At 29.1% G+C, this 24,680-nt stretch overlaps 1 protein-coding gene across 1 annotated transcript in view; it reads left to right on the top strand.

Moving 5' to 3' along the window:
• LOC123694200 (ATP-binding cassette sub-family G member 1) overlaps positions 1-24,680 on the top strand; it is a 65,090-nt gene that overhangs the window by 4,265 nt on the left and 36,145 nt on the right. Inside the window, exon 2 of the mRNA XM_045639558.1 lies at positions 19,067-19,131. Within this exon, the coding sequence (XP_045495514.1) occupies positions 19,077-19,131 (55 nt within the window). The 5' untranslated portion in view covers positions 19,067-19,076. The remainder of the gene's footprint in view (positions 1-19,066; positions 19,132-24,680) is intronic.

The raw sequence follows: 24,680 nt of genomic DNA, 5'->3' as shown, positions 1-24,680 counted from the left end.
CCATGACTTTCAAGGCGAATATTTAATTATAATATTGATATAGAGCTTTGATTCATTTTTCGACAAACCTTGACAAATACAGACTTGAGTTGACAAAAGGAATTATTTCTCTATCCCAAGTAGTTGCTGAGATCTCCGTGGCCGCGCAGTCCTTGACGTCAGGATTGCGCGGCCAACTTAAAACGCTTATAACTTCTTTATTTCTGCTTTGACAAATACGGGGTTTGTTTCTTTCGATTTTGACAAATATTGACAAATTTTTGGCTGAAACCATTTTCTGATTTGATAACTTGGCGGAGCAATCCTGACGCACACGGCAAAATTTATATAAAAATTTAAAATACCTATTAATATTAATGATAGAGCAATGCAATGCATACTGGATGTCGAAGTTTAGTGGTTAGACTATAAATAAGTATATTACTGCTATCTATGAAAATTGTTTTTTTTTTAATTTGTATAGATAGCAATATATATTTTTTAAATATCTTACTTTTATAAAACACAACAAAAATATAGAAAAAAATATCAGATATCTTTTGTTGGAAGTTAAACTAATTACTTCTTACAGTAATTTTTATGATTATTTGACTAATCTTAATTTGCACTAATTACTATATAAATAGAATTTTAAAAATATATTTGTCATTGTAGTTTGATATTTTATTTTGTTGCATCGTTCATTTGCTGATTAAAGTTTGTAATATGATAATTAGGTTAAGTAAAGAAGACTTTAGGTCAAGTTTAAATGTCTTATTATTTATGAAGTGTTCTCATCAATTGAAGATAAATTAATTATAGATGACCGTTTACTGTTTCACGTGGTTTTAAATAAATAAATAAAATCTTTATTTCGCCGAAATATTATATCTTACAAAACTATGTATACACTCAAAACACACTCTTAAACTGGAAGAGCTTTGTATTTTAAGCGCCAGCGTTTCTTCTTACAAGTAAATACATTTTTAAATATTATAAAATCACCTATGAGATTTAAGAAATTTTAATAAATTTCCATATCATTAGCATTTAGACGAGTTTATATTGCATTGTTCCAATGGAATTTTTCCTAGAAATTATGCAACATTGATTTTATGCGATTGTACTTACGTGCTGTTGTGATTTAAAATTGATTATTTTTATTTAATGACTAATGTATGATTTGTGTGTGATATTTTGAAAAGCAGACTATTTTAGCAAAATGTTATATTTACATACCTACATAAGGACCTACTTATTTACCTAAGTCATAAAAAGGAAGGAAAATTTTCACAAGTTGACGAACATTTTAAGTCATTTTAAGTTCTTTATTAAATGACTTTTATTACAGTTCAATTATTAAAAAACGTATGATTTATTTCAAATTAATAAGGATTTTGTTTTATGGTGGGAGCTAGGAATATGGATAAAATACATTACGACCACATTTTAAAAGCATGCAAAGGCCTTTGTGCATTCTTTTACCTTTACGTTATTAGCACTGGAAGCTCTACAAATGTAGGGTGAATTTAATCTAATCTCTTGCAGATATGGAATTCCAACAATTGCTTTATGAAAGATCCTTTGAAATGTATTTTTATATTTTGCGATACTTACAAGTAAGTAGTTAATAATAAATAATGTTAGTCACAAATAATGATAAATAGAAGGATAACGTGATTCTGAAAAGTATCTATTGAAAGGTAAAATGGCATCGATTCTCTATACATACATATTTCAACATATTTCGTGTATCTAATTTTGAGGTAAATTCTGTTTACGAATGTCCGTAATTTTAAATATATCATTTATTTATTTGTACGTACCTACAATGACAGTATTTTTAAATTTCTTACGTTTCATTATTGATGAACCTACATTACGTGTTATAGATACGTAGAGGGTCATTATATTTTAATTGTATCGAAGTGCTACAAATAAATTATCATAGCATTGTCCGTATTAAATGCATGCTGAATATATTAAAAGAACACATACTCACATGCACTATTTTTACAAAAACAATTTCTATAAGGTCATGAACGCACCAGGTGCGCTGTACTAGTTCATATAGTTTCTTTTTTTTTCTTTTGTAACCTGCGTAGGACTGGTTTATTGCATGCAAGAAGGTTTTATTGCACGTAATGTATTAATTTATTTATGTATCGTTTATTCTGTGGCGTTTAAAATTTACGTCGACTTCTGTTGGATGAAGCTTCTTGTAAATAGTTTTCCTTCTAAATCCATTCTATGTCCGTCTTACCTCATTGTATTTATACTTTGGTAATGATAAAGTATCAGACATTTTTTTCCTAATGTAATTTCAATCTCTCTAAGGAATATGAATCAGCATTTTTATTATTTTCATACAACAATAGGTATATTTGCAACGACCAACTCAAGAGCAATCGAAGTTTCGTAAAAACGTGTTTTAATTGGCAATTCAAAACACGGATGTAGATTTACGATTTTGTAAACACTTATTTAATTTTCCATTACATTTTGTTAAAACATGTACTTAAAAACAAATAAATGTAGGCATTCAAGAATGCTTTATTATGGGTATGTGTTTTAATGGTCACTTTTTAACCGAATAAATGTATTTATTCTGTTTTTACTTTTATTTGATTGATTGATTACTTCTGATTACATTTTGATATCAGGAGAAGAAATCAGCGGAAAATTTCTATGATTTCCTATCATGTAAACTTTAATTTATGATCATGTAAATATTGCTTACGAATCTATGAATGTTTAATTTTGACCAACGACTCAAAATAAATTATTACCGATGTGAATATTGTAATGATTGTAACTTTATCAGAAAAATAAATAAATAAATATAGTGTGCATTACTGTTTCAATAATAAAATATTTTGTAAGACACAATGCACTCTACAAATTTCTATGTGGGTCATTGGTCGATTTTTCATGCTCTACCTGCTGTAACAGTACTTAATACTTTTTAACGAACATCTTGAATTAAAAGAGAATTAATAAGAGGTATATGTAAATGTAGTCACTAGTCAGCATTGAGAAAATGATTATAACCTAGGATCCAAACTAAATATATCAGTTTTCTAAAATACTAATTTCGCAAGTTTAAATTACCGCATAAGTATCACTATATAATTGTGCATTTTGTTAAATCTAAAAATGAGCAACAGCTATTCAAGGTCACTTTTTTAACTTACTTTAAATTTAATTTACTTATATTCTGAAAAATAAGATAATTAATAACAATTAAAATCATTCTACATAAATACATATATTACATTTTTAAAATTTAACGCAAAAGTGCATGGAAAAATATTAATTTTAATTATATTCGTATTAATTATTATTTTATTTCTTTATCGTGAGAATGGTAAAAATATAATCGTCACAGGCCACTGCAAATAATATAAGGACATTTTACAAATATATTTCTAGTTTAAAAGTTAAACATGTGTTTTAAAAATATCTTTGTTTACTTAAGTAACTGGTTCATTTAATTTTTCTATTGTATGTTACTTTTTCTTTCGAATACATTCTTAAATATTAAATTACACTAATTTTCCATTGAATATTTTCCATAACAATCAAATAATTTGTCAAAATATTTAAGTCAATGTCAAGTTACGGAGATAACGTTATTCGTTGACCTATATTTTTCTGTATATTTGCGTATTTGTGCTCAACACGAGTCTTGTTATCAATTCACGGAAATATAATTAACAATACGTTTATTTTGTGCCATAATTAAAACGAACCATTGAGGATAAAACAATAATACATTTTCAATAATAAAAGTTAAGACATAATAAAAACAAACAAAAATATTTATGATTATTTTTCCGACCCAAATATCGACCAATAGAATTGCACCATTCGACGTCACGTGGTACAACCTCCATGGTATTATACTACTCATAATTTTTTGAAAAATTTCTCTGGTCGTTGACGTCAGACTGACAGGTTGAATTCAATTGTGAAATTATTGGCCAACATTTGGGACGGAAAAATAATCCCCCGAATACCACACGATCTTCAAAATTATCTGGCATTTCCCTCAAGGTTCCCTGCAAACAAATAAAGTCGTCAAGTTTTTCAGGAAAAATGATTTTTAACCTTGACTAAAAACTTGACTCCTTCATTTGTTTGCAACAAACCTATCGGAAAATACCCGATAATTTTGAAGCTCTTGTGGTATTATAAGTGAAAATTGTCACGTTCTACGTCTTATCATTAGTGACAGCTGTAGGCATGTAAGCTGTTGTAATATACCTAAATAAATAAGTGATAAAATAATTGAAAATGGTTTATTTACCATAAGATAAAATTATGGTAAATAAACCATTTTCCAATCACTACATTAATAAAACAAAGTCGCTTTCTCTGTCCCTATATCCCTTTGTATGCTTATTGTCTTTATAACTACGCAACGCATTTTGATGCGGTTTTTTTTTTTAATAGATAGAGTGATTCAAGTGGAAGGTTTAAGTATATAATTTACTAGCTGCTCCGCGCGGTTTCACCCCCGTGGTCCACTCCTGTTGGTCGTAGCGTGATGATATATAGCCTATAATCTTCCTCGATAAATGGGCTATCTAACACCGAAAGAATTTTTCAAATCGGATCAATAGTTCCCGAGATTAGCGCGTTCAAACAAACAAACTCTTCAGCTTTATAATAGATATATTAGTATAGGTTAGGTTTTAGACAAAGCGGGCGAAGCCGCGGGCGGTAAGCTAGTAATGGTATAAAGTATAATTGGTATACATTAATTACCTAGTATATTTGTATAATTAATAAGCTTTTCAATAATAATGTTTTGAAAAAATAATACATGCATATTTACAACCGTTTAACATGTAACATTGCGACTTATCCAAATGTCTTGAAGAATATTATTACTATAATTATTAAATATGTGTTTTTTATTAAAAGAAGTTTATTATATAATGAAGTACATAATTTAAAATGCTGTCATAATTATTGAGACATCGCTTCGAAAATAAATATGAAAGTAAAATAATTTACGTCTCCAAAATTGTTTTTGTGTAAACATAATGTATAATATTCAATATATTATGCTCAGTTAATGCTTTGGTATTAATCGATAATACAAACAAATGACTAGTAACGATATTTATAAAACAATTCACAATACTGATGAATGTTATTATTATTTTATTACAAACAATTTTGTGTATCACAGCAGAGAATTAATCGTGTGATGTAATTTTCGAAGACAGCTGAATTTTATTGCAATAATAAAGATACGATTGCACACTTTTAATACAATTTCGACACTCTTTATTGGGTTATCGACAAAAAGTTTAGATGAATGTATATCTTTATAACACTACTAGCTTTCCGCCCGCGGGTTCGCCCGCGTTTTCAAAGAAAAACCCGCATAATTCCCGTTCCCGCGGAATTCCCGGGATAAAACCTATCCTATGTGTTAATCCTAGTTGCTCTCTAAATGTGTGCTTAATTTCATTGTAATTGGTACTGTAGTATTTGCGTGAAAGAGTAACAAACATACATACTCACAAACTTTCGCATTTATAATATTAAGTAGGAAGGAGTTGTACAATGCGGTTTGCGAATAATTTTCTATGTATGTCATAAATATCGCAAAATAATACAACTTGTTTATGTTGTAGCACATTTTATTTCCCTAGTGATTTACAACAACATCTGCAACTAATTGTAACGATCTATAAATGATGACACATCTCTGAAAACATTCATTGAAACACAACGTGTCAAACAAGTGATTTTATTTGACCATCTGCTATTTACCCAACGTAGGCCAAGTGTCAATTGCATTGTAAACGAATGATCGACGCATGCGCGATCGGTTAGTGCATTAGAGCAGAAATTTAGCGTCGCTGAGCGATGACATAGTAAAAAGAGAGAAGTATGTTATCTTCGCACAACGCGCCGTTTGTATGTACGCAGAGCGGCCGCTCGGTTCCCACTCAGTCTCGTAAGGGCCACACCATTGCTGTGAGCGGTCGCTGTTTGTTTATACAATTATTTAAAATATCAACGAGATAAGTGACAACCCTGCGCCTCGGGAGTTTAGGTTCCCTGCGCTATTAAACGCTGGAAGTTGGCACACTTCTCTCTTTTTACTATGGCAATGGTACATGCGCAGCCGCATAGAAGGTTCATTGCCTCTTACGTGGCGGTCAAGGCCCCGTTCATCTGCTGAGATTATCTTGTAGTTAATGCTTTATCAATCACTTCTAAACAATAAAGCAATATTACCTACATATACTATATGTATAACAATTTACAGTTTTTTTGATATAGAGGGAAAATGTTATTTTATATATTATATAGGATGTAAAAATTTAAACGATTTGCATTCAAAAATCGATACATGATGCAATATATAATATAATATTATGTACATTGGTACAAGCTAAGATTAATGCTGAAAATATTATATTTAAACATGCTATATTTAAGAGACATTAGTTATACAAATAAATTTCAACTTTATTTGCATCCGAATTCAAAATAATTCGACCTTTATAATTTGTAATTATGAATTTTAAATTTAGAAATGAATGGCTTCTTCGAAGCATTTTCCCCGATCGTAATTTTGACACGTGGAAGAGAGATATCTGGCAAGTAATATTAACGTTTGAAAGTTTATTTAGCACGTGTTGATGTCTACTTTGTAAGCTAATTAATATACTTTCACGATACGCGTGTAAAATGTCACATGGAGATCAATATATTCTCGTCTACAATAACGACTAATGGATTAACATGGTCCCTTTAGTCCGGTTTCTTTGGCGTCTTAACCAAGACATTATAGATAAAGATAACTAAAGCATTTTTTTACTATTTTATCAAGCGAGTGTGCAAATTAGTTTAATACATTACATGGTTTGAAAGTAGGTGTTCCTTTATTTTAACCAGTTTAAACTACCTACATGATTGAGTATGTCTTAAAGTGATTTAATAATATTATACACATTTTTTATGCCTCGTGTCCCTCGTTAAAGATTTTATGGTAATCGTAATTTTCTGATTGTAGGTGGGTATTATTTTATTATAAGCTCTCCGCCCGAGGTTTCGCCCGCGTAGTCGAAAAATTCGCAAGGTATAATTCTATTATAAGATTTTGTACCTAAATGTTAGAATATTACCTAGGTATATCATTTTATGAAAAACTATTAAATCGATAACCTATTTTTATAAAGGTCAGTGATTCATTAGCACTAATTGTTTGTTCAGAAATGTGTGTAAATCTACCTTTTAATGGGTGGGACAGGAAATGTTCTATTGTTTTTCACTATATACATTATACATACCTATATCTGAAGAATATACGATGCCTATCAAGTTTCAGGTCAATGACTTAATGGACATATCATGTCCCTGTAGCTAATGGACTTTATGGGTACTTTATAGATATTATGCCATAAAATATACATTCACTTTAAAATAATAGGCGAAAGTGCGTCCTAATAGCCTTTGTTACTATAATTTATTAGGAAAATCAAAGCTATTTCATTGTTTACATACTTATATATGTTAATAAATGTAAATATAAAAGCGAATTTAGATTACAAAAGTTAAAATATTTTATAAGAACAGAACAAACTTCCTCGTATAAAACCTGAAATATAAGAATAACGACGAAGCTTCTTTGTTTTACTTCTTTACAATGTTTATAAATAAAGAATTGGAATTTTGCTGAAAGATAACAACAACAATGGTTCTTAAAATAGCTGGCTATAATAATAATAATTTTTACCAAGTTGCAAATAAAAACTAAAGGTACATAGTACATACCTAATTTGTTATGGTAATCTGGCAATGTGTCGTTTTTTCGTTAAAAAGAGCTATTAGGTTCAGCGTTTTGCCGACTCTTCTCAGTAAAAATGCTTTTCAAATTGGCGGTATTTATTTACATTAATCTAACTAAATGTACATAATTTATTGACGATAAAAAAGTTGATGTGCACAATGCCGTAAATAAAAGGGTTGATTGAATCATAAAATCTTCGAGAAACTTTAATTTGTATGCAAAATTAAAATGATTTCAGAAAAATGTACATAATATTATTGCAAAAGATTAGTCAGGTGTCTCTTCTAAACAGTATGGGTGATGTAATAGATTTTTAAATTATGTTTTACGTAATGGCCAATTTTGAGTATTGTTTCAAATATAAGAAAAATTCTAGATTTTTTAGGAATATTTAATAGTGTCGATGAAAATAGACGGTAGCTCTTAGCTCTGTGAACTATAAACAAAAAACTGCACGGCTTCCTATAAATAATTAATCTATAGTAATATTTTATGGCAGAAGGCTAGATATATCATCACGCTAAGACCAACAGGAGCGGAGCAATGCGGGTAAAACCGCGGGGCACAGCTAGTATCTCATAAACATCAGCTAACAATATAAAAAGTATAGAAATATGATTACCAATCATTAATTTAATAATATAATACGTTTCAATTCATTTAATATAATATGTTATACATATTTCAATTAAAAACAATAACAAGAACTAAAATGTTACAGATATATATACGATATTCTACTACATATTCGAATTTCTCGATTCCGCGAATTAAATTATATTAAAAGATAAAATCTTTGAGCATAAGGAAATAATAAGCCAGCAATTAAACTATTTCCTTTTCGTAGGCTTTGCTTATTTATGCTGAATATTTATAATTTAACAGGTTTTCTTCCTAATTGATCTCAAACTATTACTTCGTTTGGACATACATAATATTATGTATTCTGTAGTTCATATTAGATATATTATTATTTCCTAAAGATGGTTCCGCGAACTTTAGGCTTCCGCGAATTAATTTCATTCGTGATTTTATTTCGAAAACTCTACATATTTACGTAGGTAGTCTTTAAACTTCGATGGAATCATCTAACCGTCTAACGGCTGTAACTCTTCATTAATTTTGTTTATAAACTATTGGTTCTTAAAATAATGTTCTGTTAAAATTACATGAAATGTTTTATAACATAAGTGCGGTATGCACTTCAAATTTTCAATGATTCATTCACCTGTATTTTTGTATGTATAAATGAACCTTGTTTATTATTATATGTATTTTACCCTTACACTACTTATTAGTTATTAATTTATGAGCTGTGTCGAAATTCGTTATTAGCAACAAGGCTGAAAGTTTCCCATTTTCATGTAATTCTGTTATACCTACTGACATTTCACGATTTTCCGCTGTTTGTGCAGCGTATGTATGTTATCAGTATGTTATGGTGAATGGTATGCCGTATGGTTTGCCCTTGTACCTATCTATCGCAATTTACATGTACATATATGAAATAGACCTTTAAATATTTAACTTATAAATAGGCGAGAAGGTATTGGAACTTCGTAACTGAGCATCTAAAAACCGTATGTTTTAAGAAAAATAATGATTTTAGTATCTGCCAATTAATCTATGTAATAAACTGTATATCCATCATTCAATGAATAACGAAGATATTTAACCAATAAATAAACACAGTAATAAAACGTAATATATTCAAAATAAACAAGACCTTCTAATAAAAGCGTAGATATCAAGTTACCAAACATTATAATGGTCCTTAATTATTCGGAGTGGTTCTCAAAAAGTTTACATACCGTTAACGAATAGCTGTGTAGATATTTGCAATTGCTATTTGCTAGAACATTACCAAATAAAGTTTAAGCAATGTTGTTACGTAACTCAATCTGGTTAGGCTCATTCAGCAATGATAAGAATCCAATGCGATTTTGTTTAATTGACTGTATGAATACTATCTGAAATTGTCATTGACAATCTAACCGGAATTCCTCTGAGCCTGTTATGTTGTTCGCTTTAAGTAGAACTCAGGACTAGAGTACAGTTATAGAATAGGTTAGAAGGGATAACGGCAATAGGCATTTATTACATAGGTACTAGCTTTCCGCCCGTGGCTTCGCCCGCTTTGTCTAAAACATAATAAATTATACACTAAAACCTTCGTCAAGAATCGCTCTATCTATTAAAAATGAATCTATTAAAAATCCGTTGCGTAGTTTTAAAGATTTTAGCTTACAAAATATAGACAGAGAAAGCGACTTTGTTTTATACTAGGTAGATATGTAGTGAAGCTAGCTTTTAAATAATGAGTGTTTTAAGTATAAATTGTTTATTTGTAGCTATATTAATGTATCTTTTTCTCAGTTTAAATCCAAAATAATAAGTAGATACTGAGATAATTGAATTGATGAGAATAGATCGTCAAAATAATAAAAAACTAAATACGAGTATTTCAATGTTATCGTACAAATAATCGGTAATTTTGTATTGTTTTTTCGTTTCTTGAATCATTTATTTAATTTCCTATTATATTTAGTTTCACAGAACATATAAAATTAGTTCTTGTGACTGTAGCGTTAGTAATGAAAATATTAATATAATTTTATTATTAACACGAATATCTCATAAAATCGTCTCAATATAGTATACCTTACTATATATATTCTTTACTGCTACGTATAAAGTATATTGTTATAATTTTAATGTCGATGTTAATAAACAAACAGTCTATTTACATAAAATTGTAATAAAACTAATAACCTACCATAAATTATTATACAAGTGTTAACAAATTAACCAAGTATTGTATTACATCGCATCGTAAGTATTCAAAATTCTTAAAATTATATAGTAATAGATTTACAACAGTCCACTTGAATTCCAACTGAAAATTAATTGTTGAACTTAGTTAAGTTTAAATAACTTCCTGAATCGATATTTGACCGACCTTATTAACAATTTAGCGGAATTTATACGTTTTCGATTGGATATAAACGACCGAGGAAACATCGTAAAGTTTTGGTAAATTTTGACAAGTGACGACATTCACTTCACCTCCGTTTCATTACCGTGAAAATGTCAATAATGATACGACCGTGACATCTTAATAGTATGATAAGAGCATTAAACGGTATTTGCCTTGTAATCAAAAACATATGAGCAAATTATCTTGATCCTTCGAGGAATGTATTGTTAAGTACTTGGGCCAGTGAATTCGACTGATTACTTTGATTATATACTTGTAGATACAATGTAGGTAGGTTTTATGCAACGTTAATAAGGCAGGCGTAAATCATTTCATAAGCTAATGGCATTATAATTTGTAGAGATTTCCCATTTAGCGCCTGGGATTTACGGACTAATTTAGACGATGGACTCTTGAGTAGCCCACGTCCGATGTAAATCAAATTGATGATATCTTATAGGAATTTATTTAAATTCTGCAATTGGTTTTACCGTAGTATAAAATTGGTTATACAGTTCTCCGAACTGCCTCCCATTATTTTAATTATTGTTATTTGAATCGTTACTGAGGAAAAAACTGAGTGCAGAAAACTTATATCGTCAAATTTAGTGTTATTTTGACACCGTTAGAATTTTTTAGTTATCCAGTTATATTAGTGATTTATTTGAGACCTATGTACGAGGATTATATTTCAATTTATTCGATAATTGTTAGATAATGTGATATTAAATTCAACTTGATTTTTAAGTTCCGCGGGTGCAATTATGTAAATCAGGCTGTCAACTTTATTGAACCCATAAATCATACTCGTGTACTCTTTAAGTGTTAAGGCCGTTTTTTAATAAATTTCTTCGTGGTATTTAAACCAATTATTGGTTTACTAAATTCGAGTTGCGAACTTTATACATTTGAAATAAAACCTTTAAGTACTTAAAAGGTTTTGATGATCTATACTAATTTTATAAAGCTGAAGACTGAAGAGTTTGTTTTTTTGAACGCGCTAATTTGAAAAATTAATAAAATTTTAATTTCAAAATAAATTTGAAAAATTCTTTCGGTGTTAGATAGCCCATTTATCGAGCAAGTATAGGCCATCGGTATATCATTACGCTTAAACCAACAGGAGCGGAGCCTCGCGGGTGAAACCGCTCAGCTCAGCTAGTAATAATACAGTCGTAATTCAAAGCCAAATTCGGGAACCCTTGAAGAGATACATTGTCTTAATTCCGGCATTCATTCATGATAGTAATGATAATAGTAATATGATGGACTATGGCCAAGTTTATTCATCTAGGGATGACGTTAATGCAATATTTTGGTGGGAAATACAATTTAATCATTTTTCTATTTTCAGAAATTCGTAATTCAGCTATGCATTAACCATTTTTATGAATACAATAAGATGTGTAAATAATGACATTATAATTGAATTTGTTTTATTTTCTCATGAAATGTTTTATGCTCTTTTTTAGAGTTGGTGAATTTAATTAAAATATAAATCAATTTGTTTTTTACTTACAGATTTTTTATTAGTTTAGATACAAAACTGGATACACCAAAAAATCTGATGCTCGTGACTAATATCGGAATTAATTTAGTGTCCTCATTTCTTTGAAAGCTTATTCACATTATTACATAATAGTGGTCATCCATAAATTGTTCACAAGGCCGTTCATTAGTTTGAAATCAAGTTTTGCCAACATTCGTGGCCGTGTTGCCGTAGATTGTGAAAGTGCTATATTCGAGAAAGATCCATGGTTGTGGGAGTGACCGATGTACTTAGACCGTGATCGTACAGTATCTCTACATAGTATAAGACAAAGTCGCTGTCGCTGTCTGTTTGTCCTATGTATGGTTAAATATCTTTAAAATATCTCTCATCTCATAATAGTCTTTTAATTACGCAAAGGATTTTGGTGCGGCATTAGAGTGGTTTTTTGAGAAAGGTTTTATTATAAAGTTATTAATATTTATTAGGGTTAAGCCAAAGCGGGAGAAGCCGCGCGTGGAAAGCTAGTGGTGTTATATTATCTGTGGGCAATGTGTGGCAAGGTGGATTCGTCTTAACATTAACCTACTAGCGTAATGTTTGTACTATTTGCAATTAGCTGACGACGATGTTTCTGCGTGTCCAACTTATACACATCATACGCCAATCTCGTACTCATTTGCCTTATTAGTTTTTATGTCCAAATACATAATAATTTATTGACAAAGACGCAAAAAATATAGACTTGAAATGAACGTTCGTTATTCGCCTGCACTCGTTAAAAGTTAAACACTTCAGGGTTTTGAATGATTGATGAATTAAAAATGAATTACGGCTTAAAATGGATATAACACAGATTAATTTACAGATTAGGAAGAAGATCTTGCATCATCGCGGTGTGTTTACAAAAAAATAAAGGATGTGGTTTTGTTACATTTTTTTGCTGGCAGCTTCACTTCACCATTAGTATGTTATAGTTCTTATATGATTACTATTGATTTATATTTTATTCTGCTGAGTGCTGATAATGAGTGCACCATACAAATTAACTTAGCAGAATAAACAATGAAACTACAGATTGATAATACCAACTTGTTTTTCTTATTAGCAAAATAGGTATACAATTTCTTTCATTTATATTATTTCGCACCTATGTCATGGGTTTAATTTAATTATAAACAATACACACTAGTATCTGTCCACAACCAATCAGAATATCAAATTCTATTATTGAGACTTAATAATTATTAATTAATATGCATTTATTTGCATTACAATGTTGAACTTAAAACAATAGTTGGAAACAATGCAATAAATGCGTAAAACAATGACTGAGTAAAAACAATTATGGTTTCACTTAACCGTGTAGAAATACTTGGCTTTTTACTCAAGAATAGGTAATTAATATATCCATAAAACACGCGCTAAGTTTCTAGACGTTTCTTTGTAATATTATTTGTGGAAATTCTTTGTTCAACGTAATATTTTTCTTTACAAATAAGAAGAGAAATTTATCTCGCTATATATTTGTAAAACAAACACCTTATTGTTATTATTATTTATAGTTTAACGAGATCATGTAAATATAGGTACTTAGTTATTTTAATCATAGCTTAGTGTGGCTTAAACACACAGAAGCATAATCTATAAATTATTATCCATAGTCAGAAGTAATGAATATAATTATTTGTTATTTTTCCTGTTTAATTTGATAGACGTGACTAATTAAATGTCTAGTTCACGAAGTATGAATGTTATATCAATTATTGTAACATAATATTACATGTTGTATCTTTTATGAATTAATTCTAAATAAATTTAAAACACTTACCTACTTCAATTTATGTGATTTTTTGTTTCTAGTTGTACAAAGAATAATTTCTTATAAAAGTACCTTCATCCCGATTTAAAGAACGGGAAAAAGCGTAATAACGGCTAACGCCCTAGGCGATTCGTGATATATTTTTGGCAAGCAAAAGTTTCGGATAATATTTTGTAGGCATTTCAATACTTATATTATTTTATGTACACGGAGAGAAGAGTAGCAAAGTAACTTACAATTAGTTACTAATTAAATATTTATTTATTGTTATATAAACTTGTAACCCACCGCTATGTGGATATTCCGGTGCAAGTATGAATCAATACATATGTGCGACTTTCAGTAAGTATAATTTTATCGAAGGACATCCGCCCAAGGCATTTTTTTATTACATACCGGTTCAGAAAGTTGTTTCTAATAAGAAAAGTCGACACTGACCCGCTGGAAGTCGGTTTTCCGATTTGCTAGAATTATTTTACCGATTCGGCTACGATTTTCTTACATTATAATTATTATTAGTGGTAGGTATAATAAATATTATAGTTATATATTCTTAATTGCACACAATTTTTAATTTTACAATACCAGGATATCAGAAGCAATTGGCGGCTTTATTGCTAAACAGCAATTTCTTCCAAGCAACCAGTACCAAGCATAAAGTTCACAGTTGCAAATTTGGGAAGATAGTGTACACACATATTAAAAAGGAATTAATTGGATGCGAAAAATGGTTTGAGAATTAGATATATACGTTTTTATCGTGATCTAAGATTAGATACATAAAAGACAAGCGGTTTTAAATTACATTATTAGAGTCAAGATTGATGACATTTATAATAATGCAACCGCAAAATCTTATTAATATTTTTGCAAATGTTTCCGCATGCTTTATTATTCCACACGTTGTTTCATGATATAATCACATTTTTATACTCTGGTATAATTAAAACTTAAAAGCTGATCCACTAGACATTGTCCCGACCGCGTCTTCACGAGAACAAGCGCGAATTTTAAAAAGCCTTACCTATGATTTCTTATTTTTTATTTTCTTAACATTCTTGTCATGAATACCAAGTAGAATTAGGTACCTGAATCGATACGTCTGTTCAACCAAGAAACCAAAACACATTAAATATTTTGTATAAAACACCTAATAATTTTTATAATTTTCTGTTCATATCCAGTATTAAAATGGACTATAAATACAAGAGCTATTAATTCAGCAATCTGTAATCCTGAGAAACAAGGTATTTTTTATTACTATTTTGCTTATTATATTTTATCTTCATTTTACAGTAAGAATAGAAATACGTATAAACTAAATATTCATTGTATTAACATGTATTATGCTAAATTCAACAAGCCTCTGGGTGGAAAATCCGAACTGACAGATTTTATCATGCTACAACCGTCATAATATACTGCTTGTCGGACTGACAAAAAGTAAAGTGATTTAATTTCATATTAGTGCAACATTTGTATGTTATGGAAGCAATATAGTTTTTATGTTTGTGTTAAATTGACAAAAGCTTTGCATTTGAGGCTAGAGAAAGCAAGTGCGGCAGTGAAAGGCACTTAAGGTCATTGCCGAATGAAATGTACGGAGTTAATATATTAAAACTAGTTGTGCCCCGTGGTTTTACTTGCATTGGCTTCTATTGTTTTTAGCTTGATGATATATAAAGCTAACAACAATAGAAGCCTGAGAAGAATAGCCTTCCATCTATATAATCTATAATTATAACATTGAAAGAGCTTTTTAAAACGGACCCGTAGTTCCTGAAATTAGCGCATTCAACCAAAAAACAAACTCTTCAGTCTTCAGCTTTATAATATTAGTATAGATTAATAGTTTATTTTATAATTCTCAAATCGAATTTAAAAAAATATTCAAAATTATGAAATTTAAATTATGGACTCACTTTCTTAAAATGCGTGGATTTTTGAGTTCTGCGTTGTAACCTTGTAGATTTAGAAATGAAATCTTGAAACCAATTTGTTTTCGCAATATTTTTATTCGTGTTTTATATCTATACTAAGTGAGTTTTAGCTCTTAGTTTTTGTTTCGGGTTACCCGTGTAAGAAGTTGCTCGTGAGTTATTTCTGTGTAAATAAGAAATTAAATCAATGCGTTTTATATGAAAAATATCCAAAATATTCAAAAAAACGTTAGATATAGGCAGTCCTATTTTAGATTGTATCTTAATTTCGTATCCCAAAAATATTCGTTCACAATGCTGTCTATACTCAGGTATATTTTGTTTTTTTAAAGGACAAATAGTAACTTAGAAAGCTTATAGTAGATACTAGATAAGTCTCAGACCTCAGTGCTCTTTATAAATCTGGTAAAAGTGGAAAGTGTAAATATAGTACGTAGTAAGTGAAAGTAAACGGTAGAGAAACTAACCAAGGTACAGATTCTGATCTCTATAAAAAATCTATCTGCCATTCCTTTGTTTAGACTTTAGACATACTTACCTACCTACTTGATATATCTGATACGTACTTATATTTTTATATTCGTTTACTTTTGCTGTGGTCTTTTTATCAATTACCTATTATACTTATTTTCGTCTTTAGATTAATATGTATTAAAAATATTAATTTAAAAATATAATTGACGGTAGGATGGTAAAGTACTAATTCAATCAATCTGCAATCATTTCAAATGTTAAATAATTTTCATTTATATTGAGTTGCATCCCTACAGTTTTCAACATAATGTTGTTAGGATATTGCAAGATTCAACATTCAATAACCAAGTTAGATTTTAATACATAAACAGAACATTACAATCTAATTCAATTATAAAAACTCTCTTATGAATATCGAATTATATTTCAAGAACAAAGTAGAGCAATGTATCCATAATTAATTACATTTTTCGTCTTAAATGTACCAGCTAGCTGTACCATAGATGTTTCTTATCTTACTATTATATAAATGTCATTCACCTAGTTTTACTTTATTAATCAGTCGGCAATATTATACATACGCTTGCAAAATAACGACCGTGGTTTCTGTTACGCACAAAAATGTTTAAAATTTAATAAATATGCAATAAAATATTTAGTAATATGAGTGCAATGTTCGCTATTGAACCGCGAAGCGGTGTTTATACGCGTTTTATTAATAAGGTCAGATTGCTAAATTATTTCACGCTAAATTAAACGTTCGTACGATTGTTGTATGGACATTTATTGCGTGTTTCGTTTTGATGAACGAAATTAAAATTGCCTCGGAAATAGGAAATTATATTATTAATTCTGTACATGAAATTGGATCAAAATCAGTTAAAGCGTATTTTTCTCAATGTAGAGATGTAGACTTATGAGATTTGGGCGCTATCTTCTTGCATGCTGGGAAAGTATGGGCAGACTAACATTACCTATATTGTTAACTTTTTCGTAAAGTACATCGTGATTCGTGGTTGCCCACTAACACGTCTTAAATTTGCATTAATTTGTATCATCTATATGTAAAAGTAAATACCGAGAAAACCGCCTTGAATTTTTAACGCAACGAACCATGTAATTACATAATTTGTAACATTAATGTTATTTCTCTTTCTCTAATAAATTACTTATTATGAATATACGTCGATGATTCATAACTGCAAAAAATATGTTCACAGAATTATTCTTCGTTCAAGTTCGTTGAGTTAGGGTAATTAATGAAGCTTTGAGTTGAGATAAAAATCTTACCTTAAAATATAAACCGAGTTATTAATATTTTAATTGTGAGATGCATTCATTTATGTTCAATCGAGAATGTTCGAGATGATAATATTAGCATTTAGTACATATATTAGTAAGAACATATTACATAAGTATTATTATTTTAAAACATACTATATTATCCTACAACGATATTACTTACTATTATTATTATTCATTAGGTATATCGTAAATTCTTACAAGTTAGAAATTTCTTAGGTATTTTAGGCTATTAAAAAAGTACACACTATTAATATTATTATAACATTAAAATATCTTAGTACTAAAATAAATCAAAAACAAAACACAAATAATACATTAGGTGTATTCTTACCAAAAAATTGGTGGCCTAAAGTTTTATTATCACACTCAATCTTTGATAATTTTAATCATAATAAAAACTTGCAGTTCAAAGAATTAATAGCATAAAGTGGCATTTTTATATTTCCTTATATGCTGCGATAATTTAAAATCTATTAATAATCTCCGAATCGAATTTTGTTAACACATTTTATTATATCGGAATTGTTTTAATTGTACATATTTTAGTGCAATAGATTTATTTGAAATGCCCACTCAAACTGGTTTGATTTTGAATCTTTACTAAAATACGCCGTATATTTAATATGAATATCTGCCGAACTTTTCACGCTATTTCATGAGATTTGCACAGTACTATACTTATTATATTTTACATCTTTTCTTGTTAAAACCAATCAATTCCTTTTTAAGTTGTCGGTTATTGTAACTGTATGCTATAATTTAATTGTAATAACAGCTATTCATTGGTCTTTTTCTTCGGAATGACATATGTATGTGTAATTATTGTCGATAAAGACATCTCTTATGGCTTTACTACTTTTTAAATGTATATAATATTTTACTGAGAACAACCAATTTATGTTATTATTATGTACTGTATTTAATAATTTATTTAAATTTCTTCATTTGAGTTCGGTCCATTGTTCTGTATGATGCGGTGGTTCAAGTTCTTTGTTACTTATCTTTTTTTGAATAATTTTACAAAAAAAAAAATCTGAATAGTGTTTTCTTGCGTTTGTTTTGTGCAAATATAACTTATTTTTAAAGTAATACTTTTTGAAAACTGACGTTATAAACATACTTTTGAAATATTTAAAACTTGTGTTACATTGTTTATAAATATAAAACAAAATGTAAGGTGTCAATCCTGTGTGAATATTTAAAAATAAGAACTAAAAATTGTTATTAAATAAATTATATATCTATTCTTTCATTGTTTCAGCCGGATAAAAATGGATCTGGAGTTTAGAAATCTGACGTACACAGTACACAGCCGGATTTTGAGAGGTAAGTTCATTTTAAAATCATTTTAATAATTTTTAGTACTACCTATTGAAAATTATTTGTTATTATTACCATAAATGATAAAACTATTTATGTATAGAGAACCTACGTCTTTTGGGGTACGTCGCGTCGAGGTCGGGTAAAATACGTTTTCTCATTTTTTTTGTAGTAAAAGGGAATTCTTGTCTTATATAATTTGTTTAGACATGTTTCAAATTATTTATTTATTTATTTAACACACACAAAAATTATATTATAACTAAGAAAGGATTTTGATCAATTCTTCAATTTCATCAAATCAATTTAGCTGTTGCCCGCAGCTTCGCTTGCGTGGAATAGATAAAATAGATAATAGATAAACATGATACAAAATTTCATCCCCTATTTTATCCCCTTGGGGGTAGAATTGATCAAAATCCTTTCTTAGGGGACGCCTCCGTCCTAACATCTACCTGCATGCCAAATTTCAGCCCGATACGTTCAGTGGTTTGGGCTGTGCGTTGATAGATCACTATATCAGTCACCTTTAAGTTTTATATATTAATATAGATAACATACACCTACATAGATAGATAGATAGAAAACATTATATATATTTTTTATTATTAACATTATATTAGTATACAAAATTATTTCAAACCCAATAAGAAATAGTATGTCATGATTACGGTAAATACAATTTTGGAAAAAGTGTTATTTGTTTTACGCAATTTGCACATTGGTGTTGTTTTTATTGTCATTGGTCATGGCATACTTTTTGTTACTATAGTAACAAAAAGTACACCTACATAAACTTTCTATTCTATTTTCAACATCATCATGGTCATCGGCCCCATTAGCCCCATATACCTACATTGGTACATTCATACTGCTGGGACACGGGTCTCCTAGGGTTCAGACCATAACCCACTACGGCCAAGTTGGCAGATTATATTTTTTTACCGAGCATTTAAATATAATAAAATATATATCGAATGTATTACGTGCATAACACATAATAATGTTTTTAATCCGCTGTTTACAGCGGATTAATAGCGTTTCTATAAATAGCTAAATGTTTTGAAGATTTGTGTTTGTGGTTTGTGGCTAGAGCAACCGATTTCTTATAAATTTTATTTTATTATTATTACGATATTATATATCTAAATATGTAATATCATAGAAATATTGAGTATCTCCGGATTTCCTTGATGAATGTACCTATTGGTTCGGAATAATCTTGTTAAGCTTCGAATTTTTATTTCTACAATAGAACTGTGGGTAATTACATTCTCAGCACATAAGTGGGTATTTTAGTTACTTATATTATCATTTATCATGAATTTTAACAGCAAGAGAATTAAATAATTTATTCAGCTTGCTATTCGTAGGTAAACCAAGTGCAGATCTTTTTCTTTTTATTTACCACTCTTAATCCAATATTTTTTTGTTCTGTTTCTAAGTTTTGTACATAAAAAGGTGGTCATTCTTTTTATTGGTATAATATTTAAGATGTATTTTAGGCCATAATTTTGTAATATAAACACTAAACAGGTAGGTAGACTGGTAGAGTTTCTGGGTATTTTAATATATACAGAATAAAATACCTACGATTTAAAAATAAAGTCGGTATAAATAAATATTCGATTTCTAAGGTTCTTACTAAAAGAGGCTGGGTCAATGATCAGTCCGCTTGAAGTGGCGACAAAAAGTGCAAAAAATTGCAACAAACCAAGGTATCCTACTTTCACATAAAGTAAAGCCGATTTTGATGAAAGTCGCTTTTAAGTGTGTAATCAAGTTCTTCTTTATTTTTAGTGATAAATATGTACACGTTTTACTGCCAGTAGGTACCTATCTAGTATCTACCTTCTTACTTAAAAGATAAGCGTGATTGATTTTTCTAGTATATTATGTAAGAAACTGTAGAAACTGACTTGAACTCAAACCACAATAGCGTTTTCAAAATGGGTTTATTTAAAAAAAATATATATTCATAAATTTATAAAAAAAATATCGTCATCATGAAACGCTGAAGGTCGTCAAAGAAATTTAAAAGAAGTAGGTAATGTGGTTCCTATTAACACTCGTGTAAAATTTTTGGTCATTATTAACTAGATACACTTTTATTAATACTTATAATGTTTTATCATATACGTATATAGATATATAGATAAACTATATAGAAACTAGGTATTTAAATAATATTTTAAGATCTAAAAATAGAAATCATAAATCATTACTAACAAAATGCCGCTTAACTTTTCATCTCTGCGATTTATATTTAAATTCGATTAAACGTTCAACAGACTATTTTTTGTAGAAAAATATCTATTTCAAGCAAATATGAATAAAAACCCACCATACTGTGATACTATTTTTAGATAATATGATGCTATTTTGAAACAGGAAAACATAGTTTCGAATTAGCGGTTAAGATCTGATATAAGAATGTCTATTATTATAATATCTACTATTAGGTATATCGAAGACGGGACAAAAAATAGTGCCATAATTGAAATAAATAAACTTAAAAGAATAGCGATATTTTCGCGTATTCATATGACGTAGACTTAGATTGTTAATTTTATTTGCGATTTGAAAATTCTATGTAACTACATTAAGATGGATGATTCAATAGTTTGGACGAAAACCAAACTATAAGTAATAATTAGTTATTAAAAGTTGCTCAAATTGAATGTGAAGCAAAAAAGTTCTTATAAAAGTCGCAACACTGTTATCATGAGTTACTTTTTGTTCATCTCACATGTATTTCGACACCATTAATGTTCAAATAGATTACTTATGTTATAACAGTTAATGTTGTTACAGATTTATGAAAGTTTAGGTTTAATTTAAAGACTTTAAAAAAATCCGACCATTTACATCCATTTTATGGAACCTCTGTTTGTTGTTCTAAGAAACATAGGAAATAATTATTTAAGAATTTATCAGTGAAAAGAAAATTTAACTTCTCGAAAATTGATAAAACCTTTCAGTTGCTCATGAGCAATTCGTACCTACCTATACTTATTTAGATATCCAACATTACTCACCTATTAATAACTATTGACGTTGTTACTTTAATGTAGTTATAAATTTCATTATTCATATATGCAAAAATAGTTGACGGTCATTCCTAGTGTAAACCGGTCCTTTAATCACGCGTTAATTAAATACATTTGCCAATTTTCATATTAAACTCCATATTCAGGAACGAGCTGATACTTCCGCGAATCGGTATCCTTATTCAATAATGTCCGGGTTTTAATTCTCTTTAACAAATACTTATCAATAGTATGAGGAGTTATTAAATGTTTAAAGTGAAAGGCATGCCCAATAAGGCTTTGGCTTTTGTGTAATGAATGACGTAGTTTACGGATCCAAGAGCGTTTCGGTTCAGAGCTTTAGGGTGCTTTTCCACCAATAATGTGCGAGGATGTGTGGCGAGGAATGTGTTTGTAAATAACCAATCAAATCGCGTCATTTAGTTTGAATTTTGAAGCGTTATTTATTTACAAACATATTCCTCGCTACACATCCTTGGTGGAAAAGCACCCTTAGGGTTCTGAAATGTGCTTTATTTTTGTTAAGTACTTATTAGTGTATAGATAGACTATAATAGACTTATTGTAAAAAAGACTACAATCATTCACACATACATGAGGTGCGACAATTTTTACCGACGTTACTGTATCATTAAATTATTAATTAGGCTTTATAAACACGTTTAAGCTTTTTATTTCCATCATAAATTATTATGTAGTTTTGTTATGTACATTTTGAGATTTCCATATTATGTGTGAATCATATAAATTTAAGTCGTAGTTATAAACGAAGTTATCTATGATCTTACAGTTTTAATTGAATTAAAATTTATTATGTCGCCTTTTAAAAATGTGGTACGATTACATACTTTAATGTCCAATAATTTTAATGTGTTGATACATTTAAGGCATTCATGTTTTTAAATTTAATTTAGATCACTGAATTCATGACATAATTTGCTAAGAACTTTTAAATATATGTTGCGATTTACTGTATATGTTAAAATGGAAAATATAAATGCAGTTTTGACCGGTGTGAGCGGGAAACATACCTACATATTGATTATTATTTAACAATAAATCAAGAATGACACGCTTTTTATTTACGTTCATTGCATATTTATTAATTCTAGAAAACAACCAAATGACTCAGATGTTGTCTTGCATTTTCTATGAGATAGGTACTTATATGAAACAAAATCCCCGACAAGTTAGAAAAACGTTAGACATGTATAGGAAATTCTTTTAAAATTAGGTTATTTTTTTAAAAATGTATAATCAATATTTGAGATTCTCGTATTAGTTTTTATAGTACTTTAGTAATAAATCTAGGAACCGCCTTAATTAAAAATAAATTAGTAAATGACATAAAATATGCATTTAATTACGAATTTGCATTAAGTATTATTAATTATTATTATGTTGTGCGAATCTCAATTATTATTTTTTTATTTACTACGTTTTATATTATTATATTGTTGATAATACCACTGCATATGTTTATATTTTATAAATATTCAGATATTGATTTGAATTATTATCTTATTAATGAATAGATTTGAATCTATTTAATTGATTGACCGACTTTAAATCTGCTGACTCAGAACTGCTTGACCGATCCATCATGTACTCAGTAAAGAAGGTCATTGTAACTTGTAAGTGAGATTTTAATCTTTAGAGAATTAGAGAACTAGAAACTGCGCTATTTATTAGAACTTGTAACACAAATTTCATACTCAAACATTTATTTATTCAATTCGACTTCTTTTAGAAGCACTTTCGAATCGTCATTACATATATTCTTAACAATTACCACCGATTCGGAAAGCAGTGTCTATGGAGAAGAACCAACAAGAAACTCCATAGTTGCTCTTTTAAAATCATGTCAATATTACAATTTAATTTTACATAATATGTAACTTATATCTAACTACATAATATATCATAATATGCCAAAGAACTGTCCTGTGTCCACAGATAATATAAAACTGTACTAGTAGTTGTTAATTGTTATAAAAGCTGTTAGGGCTTAGATACAGCTATAATAAGGAAAAAATTCTTCTTTTTCTGGAATAGCTTCGTGATGAGGGTTTTAGATTAATAGTGAATTCGAGGAATTCCGGATGTCGGGCAATTCGGAAAATTGTGAATACCACTTCAGAGCATCGTTTTATTGTGAGTATCGTGAAGGCACCGCATGAAGATAAACGGAATCAATCAATAGTTACCTAGGTATTAATTTAACGTTATTGCATTTACCCCGTCACCCGGAATTACATTAATGCACCTTATTCTTATGGAAAAAAGTAAGACAGACATGCAAATGGGAAGACTTCATGTGTAGGTAAATGATAATCTGTAACTAGCACGTAAAGGAAATTTGATCAGAAAAATAGATGTAACTCGTAAATGCATATAAAGGAACATGGAACTTCACTTAAAAACTATGTAACAAAACCCTGGATTGAATTATGCTGTCCTCCACGGATTCACCCAAAAAATACACGATGACCATAAACATTTATC

The sequence above is a fragment of the Colias croceus genome, chromosome 9, assembly GCF_905220415.1.
Source record: "Colias croceus chromosome 9, ilColCroc2.1".
Lineage (NCBI taxonomy): Eukaryota > Metazoa > Arthropoda > Insecta > Lepidoptera > Pieridae > Colias > Colias croceus.
Note: the sequence above shows the minus strand (reverse complement) of the source record. Positions and strands in the feature narration are given on the sequence as shown.